This window comes from Liolophura sinensis, chromosome 1, assembly GCF_032854445.1.
Source record: "Liolophura sinensis isolate JHLJ2023 chromosome 1, CUHK_Ljap_v2, whole genome shotgun sequence".
NCBI lineage: Eukaryota > Metazoa > Mollusca > Polyplacophora > Chitonida > Chitonidae > Liolophura > Liolophura sinensis.
The window spans coordinates 32,013,885-32,028,230 of record NC_088295.1 but is presented as its reverse complement, the minus strand read 5'-3'; the positions used below and the strand labels follow the sequence as shown (position 1 = coordinate 32,028,230).

Here is a 14,346-nt window from a genome sequence, read left to right as displayed (position 1 = left end):
ATCGTCAGCCAATAACACCAGCAGGATTTATTGTGGTTCATTGTTTTCTTCGGAATTGAAGAGCATTAATAGATTAAAACTTTATTCTTGAACATCTTTATGATAACTTCAGAGACTACAACTGTGTATCTGTTGGTGTTGATCATTCATGTACTTAACATTTCCCCCTCAAATAATGTATATCTTCCTTAATGCAACCTCACGTACTGGGAGCAGCATTACACAATCTGCAGGGAAAGGATACCAGTATTTTTGGAACAAGTTGCTGATAAAATACTAAACACTGGCAAATATTTGAATGTGGTACGACTCTGTGGTATGTACACGCATGATCAGGAATTCAGTTCAGTTTTAATGCAATTTTTTTTTTTTTTTTTTAACCTGACATATTGAGGGAAGTGGGGTAAAACCAGACCCTAACACACACATTGTTTTCCGATGTGCTTGGTAAATGTAAAAATCAACTTCTAATAAGGAATTCTTATGAGGCCACGTGATGCGCCATGTTATGGCAACCGGAAATATGTCTCACTTGTAGCCCACCGTGACAACTTATTGGATAAAACATAACAGTGTCCAATCTGCTTGATTTTGCATAATTTGAACTCCAATATCTCAATTGTACAACATCACAAATATCAAAAGTTCTGCTTTTTAGACTGGCTGTGAGATTTTTAAAGGCTGAATATATACATTTGGTCTAGGGCTGTGACTTTCTTTGGAGATGCAATCTTCTTAAATGTTTGCTTAGCATTGAGTAAATGATAAGTCCAGTAATATGTATCCTCTGGGTTAAATCACAGTCCGATTTTTAATCCTCTGAAGACCTTCATTCTAAATGTGCCAAAACACTTTCTTATTATTACAAGTAAGACAATATAACGGATTAAATGGTACTTACTCGCTCCCACAAAGTTTTTAAATTGTTTGAAGTATTATTGTAAAGTTCTCTCCCTTGCTTTACTAAGCAGTTGTACCACTCCGTTCATTATGTATTTTGAAGTGATAATGTGCCTGATTTATTTAACCTATGAAGTTTGTCAGAGAATTTAATTGAAGTGTTTTTGTGCTTTTGCTGTCTGTTTGTCAGGTCGTGATGTGAAATTCCCAAGCGCAGTTGAGATTGAGTACACTTTGAAAGACAGAAAATACTTTGACCAGATAGAGAAGGCGTTTAACTATGCAAGCAAGCTACTGCTTCAGCTGTTAATGGAGGAAAAGCAACTTATTGCCAGGATAAAGTATGTGCTTTTGAAATTTTTTTATTTACTATGTACTCGTGTTATGATTCTTTGGTTTTGCCTTTCAAGCCGTAGTTAGAAAAATTTCACTCTTTCAGCAGAAGAAATGAATGCAGTTTAATCTTAATTTGATTTATTGCATATTGCCTAAATATAAATAATGTTGTTGCCTTGGAGATCCATCTTTGGGTTCATCTGTGAGCAGGTCAGATCTCCTAGCACTCTTGACATTTCACCTCACTCCTTACAAAAGATATAAATTCCCTCAGTCGAAGTTCCTCCATATGTACCCTCTTAGATGTTGTCGGGTTGTTGAGCTTATTAAGGCAGGGCAATTCCTGAAGTATTCATTTCCAAGACTCTCCTTTCTCAGTCCATAATCACGAGGAATCGTTCCTGATGGCAATAATTAGTGACAGTCACAATGAATGACATGTGCCGAGCTGTGAATTTACCCTGATTAGTGTCTTAACCAGGTCTGCAGTATTGATTATTGTGGCCTCTGGCTAACCTTTTCAGGGATGGAGGCTGTATAAAGTCTTCAATGAACTTGGCCTTTGTGAGTGGCTAATATAACCAGCTCGGTAAATTTCCTTGTGTCAGAGTGAAACAGTTTGTCTGGGAGTTTGCATCATCCTTAAATAGTGTTAATTTTGCTTTATTCGTTGAGAAAGCTACCCTAACGTTTTAATGCAATCTTTTCCCCCCTAATATATGAATTTCTCTTGAAAAGTCACTTCATATGCTCAAGGGGCCTCCGTGGCTCAGTCGGTTAGTGCGCTAGCGCAGCGTAATGACCCAGGAGCCTCTCACCAATGCGGTCGCTGTGAGCTCAAGTCCAGCTCATGCTGGCTTCCTCTCCGGCCGTAAGTGGGAAGGTCTTTCAGCAACCTGCGGATGGTCGTGGGTTTCCCCCGGGCTCTGCCCGGTTTCCACCCACCATAATGCTGGGCTGCCGTCGTATTAGTGAAATATTCTTGAGTATGGCGTAAAACACCAATCCAAAAAAAAAAAAAAAAAAAATCATATGCTCAATGATTTAAAATTTGAATTCAGTAGTTCTGCATTTTATTGATCAGATGCGGAACTTATCCACTTAACATAGTGCAAAATTATGGATACTCTGAAAAATCTAAGAAGTTGCTTATTTGACGTTTAGGAATTCGACAAAATTGACAGTTGGGTTTTCCGACAAAATTCAATTTGTCATTTTCATATGACATAAAATTTTGTCGAAATATAGACACGTTAAATATGCAACTTTTCATTGTTTTGGGCTATGCTAAGCTTGTTGGTGGGAAAACAAGTGTTATCCAATTAAATTGACATATTTTTTCTGTTATTGAAGCACTGATTTCACTCTTTATATAGCATGGTATAAGAAGTTTCTTTTGCATTTGTCATATTATTGACCTTCAGTTCAAGGTTCCTACCACCAAAACCATATAATTGCTTGCACAGGATGGCTACCAAAAACAGCTCAACCAGTGATGTCTCATTCTGGTCAAAGCTAGGTACATTGGTCACACAATTGAGTTTACATATATCGGCATTGCTGTGTGTTACAGTCATACAGTGATACAATTGTGTATCACTATTGAGGGTTCCTCAGGGGTTAACCACTCCAGAGCGGCGCGATAACCCAGGAGCCTCTCACCAGTGGTGGTCACCGTGAGTTCAAGTCCAGCTCATGCTGACATCCTCTCCAGCCATATGTGGGAAGGTCTGCCCACAACCTGCAGATGTCATGGGCTTCCCCAGGGCCCTGCCCGTATGAATGAAATATTCTTGAGTATGGTGTAAAACACCAGTCAGATAAATAAATCTCACTGTTGACGAGCAGTTCAGTCGCAAATTAGAGGCATATGATGCAGTCTATTGTCCTGCGTCTATTTCCATTAGAGCGAATGTTTTAATATAAGATAATAATAATATAACGTACAAATATAAGCTGAAAGATCCAGTATTCTTAGCTTGAAAGCTCGAGCCACCAGTACTAATGTTAAGCTCTAGAATATCAACCAGTAGAAGAGCAGTATTCCTTCTGCCATGTCTAGGCAGTCAACATGTCAGGTACCTGATTCTGTGATCAGTGTTGTTATTTTATTTTTTATTGTTTTATTTCACGAAGCACCCTTAATGTTATGTTAACTTAACTACCACAGCGACCGGAACTGTAGGCAGTACATTGTCATGGTAGTTGTGAGCGCGTAACGTTAAGAGAGGTTTGTGAAACTGGGCCCAGTGGCACTTGTACACCTATAAATGTGTGGTACTGGTATTAAAGGCATTATCCAAACATTTCTGTATTCGTTTCCAGGACAGTCCGCATAGCTTGCCATCTGTCTGATGGTATATTTAATTAGGAGTTAGTATTCCTTTAGAGCCATTAGTGTTTGATTTCTGACCCTTGTTCACAGAACAGACAAAGATTGTATTTCCTTATCAAGGTGCCCTCCCAACTTGGCTTCGTCTGATGGTTGACTTCCTCAGGGAGACTCTGTTTTCTGTTACTGATAGATGTAGCTGTTTTATGTGTCTGACATTTCACAGTCTGCTCTCTTTACATCTTATGTCATGTCTGATCCCTGACATGGATAGACACTCAAGGACATGCTGGGTCAAAAAACAGGCACCTGTGTTCACTGACATAAGAACATGAGAGAAAAATAATGATTGATAGATCTCTAGTTGCGTGATCAATGAACTTCAGACAAGCTGTACATCTTGGAAGTATGGAAAGAGTATGGTAATCTTCTTCATTACCCTCTGCAGGTTGAGACAATGTAGTGACACTAATAAGGGTAACAAATTACACGTTATTAGGTTAAGGTTGAAGTACATGTAGGAGCAGGATGTAGATCAGAGACTTCCTAATTATGAGGTACAAAAGGTGAGTGTTCAAGCACCCTTGAAGTAATGAGGCCCAGATGCACGTGTACAGTTACAGGTATGCAAATGTAGGTATTATTAACACGTGCTGAATAGGTGTAGGGCAGGCTCCAGGATCATGAAGCGATCTTAAACTTTAGTTAAAACTTCAGTGCACTTGTTATTTCTTATGAAACAGGATCAAAATGTTGCTTGACAAGGTAGAGTGTAGGTAAGTTATTGTACTTCAAATTTCGGCTAAAATAATGAAAAGGAAGATACCAATTTTAATGATTGACATTCTGACTTAAACCTAAGATCCCTTCGTGACCCTGGGGCCTGGAGTACTTGTGATAGGGTAGGTATCCGTCAGTGCCACACTAGGTGATGAGAACATCTGTCTTTGTGAGACAGAAATTGTTTCTCTTCCGACATGTGTCTTCCCAATTTGATTATTCTGGCAGGGATTGGCAGGACAGGGATCTGTTTCGTAAAGCCATTTTGGGCTTAAGTCTGAAACTTAAAAGTTCTTTACAAAAGGAAATATTTGAAGTTGGATGCTGGAACTTGGCTGAAATTGTACTGCCCTCACATGCAATGAGATATTGAAAATTTTAACGATATGCTGCATATATTTAAGGGTTCAGCTGTGTGAAATGGGTCAGATTTTTGTGAGGAAGACTTTTGATGGCTTCTTTTCCTGGTGATACATGTAGTGAAGTTCAGTACAGAATTAGTCTTGGCTTTGATACCTTTTTTTTTTTTTTATGTGGTTGAATTTTTGTGTCGAACACGGTCTCAGTTTTGGAATACATATTTACATAAGAATAATATCAGAAATAAGGACCAATCTTATGTTAAGGTTAAATAGCTCTTTTAGATGTAAGATGATAAGAAACACCATGTTTGAATACAGAGTAGTATTCTTGAGTACAGCTATAATCCTGGCTCAAGTTAATACATGTAAATATATGTGCAGAGAAAATTGTCCAGGTAGGTGATTTGCAGTATGATTCATGTGATAGTAACATACCTGCATGTATCTGCCTTTATGGGCTAGTCCAGGGGTCAAGTACAGGTGTACCAGTTTCCTTTCCAGAAGGAAATCTGTATGTCCTATGTGAGGGACATGCTGGCTTCCTCTCTGGGTGTACGTGGGAAGGTCTTCCAGTAACCTGCAGATGGTCATGTGTTTCCCACAAACTCTGCCCGGTTTTCTTTAACTATAATGCTGGTCGCCTACATATAAGTGAAATATATTTGAGTACAGCATAAAACACCAATCAGATATTGTGATCAAATGAAATATCTGAGTGATCAGTGGCTGTGGGATTTTTCAGTTATATTCTTCTTATTCCAGATCTATCAAACACTATTTCCTGCTGGACAAGGGAGACTTCATTGTTCAGTTTATGGACATGACAGAGGAGGAAATGAAACAAAACATTGATGATATCCTTTGCATATATTGTTAAGCCCTAGAGCTGTTTGTCAAAATGCCTATTTTCTGGCTGCGTTATAATTGGTTTTTTTTTTTTTTTTTTTTTTTTATGGTGTTTTATGCCGTACTCAAGAATATTTCACTTATAGCGTTATAATTGGTAGATACATGACGTGGTTCAATCACGAATCACATACAAGGGAAGGTCTGTCAGCAGCCTGTGGATGGTTGTGGGTTTCCCCCGGCTCTGTTTGGTTTCCACCCACCATAATGCTGGTTGCCGTCGTAGAAGTGAAATATTCTTGAGTACGGCGTAAAACATCAATCAAATACATAAATAAATCAATCCCAAATCAAATCACACCTAGAAAGTTTTCAAATACAAAGAAATCTTTGTATTGTACTACATGTACTGAGCATGGCAGGGCTTACTCTTTGAGAAATTTTGTTGAAGTGGGAAAGCAACAAACAGTTTGAGGGGCCTCCATGGTCGTGGTATAAGTGAAATATTCTTCAGTACGGAGTAATACAATAATCAAATAGGTTTCCCCTGGGCTTTGCCCATTTTCCACCCAGCATAATGCTGGCCGCCGTCGTATAAGTGAAATATTCTTCGGTACAGAGTAATACAATAATCAAATAGGTTTCCCCTGGGCTCTGCCCGGTTTCCACCCACCATAATGATGGCCGCCGTCGTATAAGTGAAATATTCTTGAGTACCGCGTAAAACACCAATCAAATAAATAAATAAATCAATAATCAAATAAATTAATAAATTTGATTGATTGAGTTAGTGGTTTCTGTATAAGAAAGTCATGAGCTGTCTTTAGCCACAGTGTTACTCTAAGATGTTCTTGGAGAAAATTGGGTTAGCCAGAATGCCTAGGATTACTGTGTGAAAAAACCTTAGCATTGATGCAGGCTATGAGAAAATCTGTTGTTTAATACGAGAAAATATGGGGACTCGTTCTGTCTTGCAAGTGAACCAATAATCTTGACTAGTAGTGCAGTGCTCAGAATCTTAAGATAACATGAAAGTGGTAAGCCATTCAGTCAGATGAAATACTCCCCCTACCCTAAGGAGAATTGTTGCATGGATTGAAAAAGATGCAGTCAGCTTAGGAATTTGATCAGATGCAGTGCATTTGCATGGCTGTCCTAGGATGCTGCAGTATGGTGTGCCGGAAAGGAAGAAATCTTTCTTCAGAAAAAACAGTTTTTCTAGACTGGAGTTTGTGTGAATTACCAGGGATTCCATAGCAGTGATGAGATGTTTGGGGAGTCAGAGCTTTGTCTTGGTTCGAATTGATCCCAATTGTTTTGTTTTTCTTGAATGAGGCAAAAACTCTTCCTATTATAAATGAATACCATTAGTAATTCATTTCTAATTCTAAAAACATTCTTTCTGTCAGGATAGAGGATTTGAGTTTTTTTTTTTTTTAAGTCTATTTGCAGTTGGATAACATTCTTGTCTCTGAGGAGTATAATTCTATCATAGCCTAGAATAGTCCTTGGGAAATTTGGGAATCTTTTGTGTGATATAGGTATAGATGCGTGAATTTAGAATGTTTGATGAGATTTGTTGCCGTATATTAAATTGTCTAATCTTTGTATCCTCACAGGAAAAAATTGTCCCTGAATTCACTGGCCACAGTGTTCAATACAGAGTATCTTTGTATGCATGTATTCAATTAGGGGACTGTGCTAAAGCTATTTCAGGACAATCCTATCTTGGTTCTGCTGTTTTATTCTACAGGTAGTGAAGCTGTAAGGGGGGCTGTACATTCAGTGAAAGCAATTTCCTTTTCGCAGGTTGAGCTAATTATAAAAACAACACGTCATATGAGCAATCAAGGCACTAAATGTGGCGAGGGACCCACTTGCAGCCAATTCCATTTCCAGTTACCCTCCAGGGACAGGTGAAGGATATCATGTATTATAGTGCCTCACCCTTGTCACATACTGCTGTGCCCAGTTTTCTTACAGTCAAATGACCTGATGATTAAAACTAGCCAGATTCTTCCTTGACAAAGTTTACATATCTTACCCACCAGACTTGAGAGCTTGCTAGAGCTGGCCCTACGCACAAGCACAGCCAATGTGGATCCCTTTAAAGACGACCTCAAGTAAATTCTCAGCTGAGACACTTCCTGGTGCAAGCCTTCCTCAGGCACTGGCCATCCCAGTGTTGGCAGACACTGATTAAATTAGCAATAAGCTCAATGCCTTGTGGCAGTTAATCTGTATGTCCAGGTCATTGTGTATATTGGCCTTAAAATATTGTAATGTGAACAACAAAATCCATCAGATAACCTAATAGAGGTTGTCAATTGGTCAGATTGATATTAGTTTCATATTAAAAGCCTCATCAGAAATATGTTAATTTCGTGGAAATATATTTCTTCACATATTTGCACTCACAGAAAGATGACGTGTAAATTCATGCAATAAAGTTTTTTGTTTCATTTCTTTACAGGGTTGACTTGCTGCCTTATGACCTAATAACTCAGATGTTCAAGATTCTTACAATTGAAACCAAACTAGAGAAAGGTAATGTTGAGTTATAAGCCAGTGTCATGGAATACTATGATCAATTTTACATGATTTTGTTCCTAGCTGCCGTAATATTAAGTTCAGAATTGTTAGACATTTAAGATCCAGAATAATCAGTCAGGAATGTCTGTGCGACTTTATTGGTGGTTATGATGAAGTTGACTATAAATGGATGTGTCAAATACATCTGATGTCACACCACCTCTTCTAGCAACAACATTACTTGCCATTTCATTCCTGGTGAAAGCAGTTGTGATGTCATGACACCACAGAAAGATCAAACATTTGTAACCAGTGTGTAGGACACCCTGTTGACCAAAAGTACTGCTCATGATTGGCCGATTACTCGTTCTCGACAGATCAGAAAAGCTTACTGTGGTATTTTAGTGAATCATGATGTTATAATATTTGTGTGACATAAGATTGGAATGTAACATCATATATGTTCTCTAAACTGTGACTTCCAACCACATGAATAAAGACGTTTAGGTCACTGTTTGGCCTTAAATTCTTCATACATTACTTTATTTATGCTTCCTGTTTGTTTTATTGACATAAAAATTTTGAAATTTATTACTCTACTTACTATTAAGTCCAATGCCAAGTAAATGGGAGGGTCTCCGTGGCTCAGTTTGTTAGCGCACTAGTGCAGCGTAATGACCTAGGAGCCTCTCACCGATGTGGTCAATGTGAAATCAAGTCCAGCCGGCTGTATGTAGGAAGATCCACCAGCAACTTGGGGATGGTCTTGGGTTTCCTCACACCATAATGCTGGCCATTGTCGTATAAGTGTAATGTTCTTGAGTATGGTGTAAAACACCAAACACCAATCAAGTAAATAAATAAATGTAATGGATATAAATTGATGTGTTTCTCTTGCTGTCTTTCAGATTACAGAATTGACCCGACAGATTTACATCTCTCAGGCTTGGAGTCCTTTTCCTTTGACTATGTGGTGAAGTGGCCTGTGTCACTTGTCCTGAACAGAAAGGTAGAGTTTTTACTCTAAGAATTCTCATGAAAAAATAAAAGTAAAATAAAAAAATATTTGCTTCAGAATTTAGCCAGATATCTGCTTATCAAAAACAAGCCTTAATACGGAAAACAATTCTTAAAGTCAGGCAAAATCAGTGTCTTGGTCAAGGTCAGAATTTGAGGTAAAAATACTGTAATTGAAATATAGCGTCCTAAATAGCTGGATGCAAGAGCTCTCTGTGAAATGTGTGGACAAGTGAGCTGTGTGGAGCTGTGTGATGGGGATTCCAGACAACTTTAGTCGCGGGTGAAACATGCGATGATAAATGTGACAATCAGTGGTGGTCAGCTAGGATAATGTCTACACGTAGATCAAGCCTCCTGGCAGCAAGCCTGTTTAGGTGAGCTGTCGTTGTTTTGTACATGTAGGATAAGGGTTTGTGTTGAGCTTCCTCTAGATGTAGTTGAATAGGGTAGGTTTGGCAGGGCTGGGTGGTGCTTGTTAGTGACACATAATGTACATGTAATGATTGCAAAAACAAAATATATATATATAAAATCAATATTCAATTAACACCGGTAAAACCATTATCGTAAAAGGGATGTGCATAAACTATTTTCCAGCTTTTGCTGTGTTTATTTGTTTGTTTTATTTCTCTATCTTTAGGCTTTGACCAGATATCAGATGTTGTTCCGTCACCTGTTCTACTGCAAACATGTGGAGAGGCAGTTGTGTGGGTGAGTGTGTTCGGGAAACTCCATTAGGCATAGCCTTCTGTTGTTTACATGTGCCTGGAGGCTGCAGCATGAATCGTGACGTAGTTGTCAGAGGTACCCATTTACTCTTAGTTAAATGTGGACAATAACCCTACACCTTAAGAAGAAGTAAATCATTTCTTGAATAGCAGGTGTTGACATTTTGAAGGTGAGCTAGAGATGATCTGTGGCATGCCTCCCTTTTTCTGGATAGATTTGTTGTTCATGTGCGTGACATTATGTGTCTGTGTTCCTTGAAATTACAGTATGACAAATGCCAAGCCAGGGAATTTTAGTCAGTGACCTGTAAAAGGCTGTTGGATTATGTGGGTTATGATTCAGTAAATTTTTCTACCATCAAATCAATGAAAAATTTATGAGAAAGGTGTTGAACAACAATCAGTTCATCAGGTTTGTCATAGTCAATCAATCAGTCCATGTTTCCTACACCCAGAAAACTCACCACCATTTTTGAAGTCAAAAATTTCTGTGTGTGGTATTGAAGAACAATCAATCAAGTATGCCATTTGATCCACCACTGTTACTTACAGATATAAAGAATATAAAAACAATCACAGGCTTAGTTGATTGTAATTCCCATAGCAACACAACTCTTCATCATTTATTGACAAAGTTACAGTCTACTTTTACTCTGTTAATTATGTGGAACCAGCCAGTGGCTGATAGATTTTCAACCATTTATTATTTCAGTTGTTTCATTACAATAAATATTACCTCTGAAATAGTTATCAGGTTTGCTTAACATACAGTGTAAGTGTAATCTATATAGCTCTTGTGTGACTTATGGTTTTATAGATGTGGGTCAGGTGAGTTATTAGAAATGTGGGCTGTTTTTTTGTGGTATTAATACAATGTAGTCAACAACTCCATTCCTCATCAGAAGCAGTTAATACATTCTAGATAATTTCTGACGTCAAAAACTTTCTTTCGTTGGCTTGGCATGAGCTATTGGCGGAATTGTTATTGTGTTCAGTCAGGTCAGGTTTTTAATCGCTGGTCTCTTCTGATGAAGGGGAATACTTTAATTAATCCTGGAATTATGTAGGTTTGCATTGCAGACTCCAGTTCTCCCATGACAAAACACAGGGTTATATTATGTAGGTTTGCATTGCAGACTCCAGTTCTCCCATGACAAAACACAGGGTTATATTATGTAGGTTTGCATTGCAGACTCCAGTTCTCCCATGACAAAACACAGGGTTATATTATGTAGGTTTGCATTGCAGACTCCAGTTCTCCCATGACAAAACACAGGGTTATATTATGTAGGTTTGCATTGCAGACTCCAGTTCTCCCTTGACAAAACACAGGGGTTATATTATGCAGGTTTGCATTGCAGACTCCAGTTCTCCCATGACAAAACACAGGGTTATATTATGCAGGTTTGCATTGCAGACTCCAGTTCTCCCATGACAAAACACAGGGTTATATTATGTAGGTTTGCATTGCAGACTCCAGTTCTCCCATGACAAAACACAGGGTTATATTATGTAGGTTTGCATTGCAGACTCCAGTTCTCCCATGACAAAACACAGGGTTATGTGGTGTAGGTTTGCATTGCAGACTCCAGTTTTCCTTTGACAAAACAGAGGGTTATATTATGCAGGTTTGCATTGCAGACTCCAGTTCTCCCTTGACAAAACACAGGGTTATATTATGTAGGTTTGCATTGCAGACTCCAGTTCTCCCATGACAAAACACAGGGTTATATTATGTTGGTTTGCATTGCAGACTCCAGTTCTCCCATGACAAAAACACAGGGTTATATTATGTTGGTTTGCATTGCAGACTCCAGTTCTCCTTTGACAAAACAGAGGGTTATATTATGCAGGTTTGCATTGCAGACTCCAGTTCTCCCTTGACAAAACACAGGGTTATATTATGTAGGTTTGCATTGCAGACTCCAGTTCTCCCTTGACAAAACACAGGGTTATATTAAGTAGGTTTGCATTGCAGACTCCAGTTCTCCCATGAAAACACAGGGTTATATTATTTAGGTTTGCATTGCAGACTCCAGTTCTCCCGTGACAAAACACAAGGTTATATGATGTAGGTTTACATTTCAGACTCCAGTTCTCCCATGACAAAACACAGGGTTATATTATGTTGGTTTGCATTGCAGACTCCAGTTCTCCCATGACAAAACACAGGGTTATATTATGTAGGTTTGCATTGCAGACTCCAGTTCTCCCATGACAAAACACAGGGTTATATTATGTAGGTTTGCATTGCAGACTCCAGTTCTCCCATGACAAAACATAGGGTTATATTATGTAGGTTTGCATTGCAGACTCCAGTTCTCCCTTGACAAAACACAGGGTTATATTATGTAGGTTTGCATTGCAGACTCCAGTTCTCCCTTGACAAAACACAGGGTTATATTATGTTGGTTTGCATTGCAGACTCCAGTTCTCCCATGACAAAACACAGGGTTATATGATGTAGGTTTGCATTGCAGACTCCAGTTCTCCCTTGACAAAGCACAGGGTTATATTATGTAGGTTTGCATTGCAGACTCCAGTTCTCCCATGACAAAACAGAGGGTTCTAATATGTACATGTAGGTTTGCATTGCAGACTCCAGTTCTCCCATGACAAAACACAGGGTTATATTATGTAGATTTGCATTGCAGACTCCAGTCCTCCCATGACAAAACACAGGGTTATATTATGTAGGTTTGCATCGCGGACTCCAGTTCTCCCATGACAAAACAGAGGGTTATATTATGTAGGTTTGCATTGCAGACTCCAGTTCTCCCTTGACAAAGCACAGGGTTATATGATGTAGGTTTGCATTGCAGACTCCAGTTCTCCCATGACAAAACACAGGGTTATATGATGTTGGTTTGCATTGCAGACTCCAGTTCTCCCATGACAAAACACAGGGTTATATTATGTATGTTTGCATTGCAGACTCCAGTTCTCCCGTGACAAAACACAGGACTATGTTATGTAGGTTTGCATTGCAGACTCTAGTTCTCCCATGACAAAACAGAGGGTTCTAATATGTACATGTAGGTTTGCATTACAGACTCCAGTTCTCCCTTTAGAAAACACAGGGTTAGGTTTGCATTGCAGACTCCAGTTCTCCCATGACAAAACAGAGGGTTCTAATATGTACATGTAGGTTTGCATTGCAGACTCCAGTTCTCCCATGACAAAACAGAGGGTTCTAATATGTACATGTAGGTTTGCATTACAGACTCCAGTTCTCCCTTTAGAAAACACAGGGTTAGGTTTGCATTGCAGACTCCAGTTCTCCCATGACAAAACAGAGGGTTCTAATATGTACATGTAGGTTTGCATTGCAGACTCCAGTTCTCCCTTGACAAAACACAGGGTTATATTATGTAGATTTGCATTGCAGACTCCAGTCCTCCCATGATAAAACACAGGGTTATATGATGTAGGTTTGCATTGCAGACTCCAGTTCTCCCATGACAAAACAGAGGGTTCTAATATGTACATGTAGGTTTGCATTGCAGACTCCAGTTTTCCCTTGACAAAACACAGGGTTATATTATGTAGGTTTGCATTGCAGACTCCAGTTTTCCCTTGACAAAACACAGGGTTATATTATGTAGGTTTGCATTGCAGACTCCAGTTCTCCCTTGACAAAACACAGGGTTATATTATGTAGGTTTGCATTGCAGACTCCAGTTCTCCCTTGAGAAAACACAGGGTTATATGATGTTGGTTTGCATTGCAGACTCCAGTTCTCCCTTGACAAAGCACAGGGTTATATTATTTAGGTTTGCATTGCAGACTCCAGTTCTCCCTTGAGAAAACACAGGGTTATATTATGTAGGTTTGCATTGCAGGCTCCAGTTCTCCCATGACAAAACACAGAGTTATATGATGTAGGATTGCATTGCAGACTCCAGTTCTCCCATGACAAAACAGAGGGTTCTAATATGTACATGTAGGTTTGCATTGCAGACTCCAGTTTTCCCTTGACAAAACACAGGGTTATATTATGTAGGTTTGCATTGCAGACTCCAGTTTTCCCTTGACAAAACACAGGGTTATATTATGTAGGTTTGCATTGCAGACTCCAGTTCTCCCTTGACAAAACACAGGGTTATATTATGTAGGTTTGCATTGCAGACTCCAGTTCTCCCTTGACAAAACACAGGGTTATATGATGTTGGTTTGCATTGCAGACTCCAGTTCTCCCTTGACAAAGCACAGGGTTATATTATTTAGGTTTGCATTGCAGACTCCAGTTCTCCCTTGAGAAAACACAGGGTTATATTATGTAGATTTGCATTGCAGACTCCAGTTCTCTCTTGACAAAACACAGGGTTATATTATTTAGGTTTGCATTGCAGACTCCAGTTCTCCCTTGAGAAAACACAGGGTTATATGATGTAGATTTGCATTGCAGACTCCAGTTCTCTCTTGACAAAACACAGGGTTATATTATTTAGGTTTGCATTGCAGACTCCAGTTCTCCCATGACAACACAGGGTTATATTATTTAGGTTTG

The 14,346-nt window shown here is 38.9% G+C and overlaps 1 protein-coding gene across 1 annotated transcript in view; it reads left to right on the top strand.

Annotated features, from left to right (window-relative positions):
• LOC135470214 (gamma-tubulin complex component 2-like) overlaps positions 1-14,346 on the top strand; it is a 37,257-nt gene that overhangs the window by 12,785 nt on the left and 10,126 nt on the right. The window contains exons 19-25 of the mRNA XM_064749030.1: positions 204-316; positions 1,091-1,241; positions 5,473-5,569; positions 7,597-7,679; positions 8,030-8,103; positions 8,997-9,097; positions 9,749-9,819. Of these exons, the coding sequence (XP_064605100.1) occupies positions 204-316; positions 1,091-1,241; positions 5,473-5,569; positions 7,597-7,679; positions 8,030-8,103; positions 8,997-9,097; positions 9,749-9,819 (690 nt within the window). The remainder of the gene's footprint in view (positions 1-203; positions 317-1,090; positions 1,242-5,472; positions 5,570-7,596; positions 7,680-8,029; positions 8,104-8,996; positions 9,098-9,748; positions 9,820-14,346) is intronic.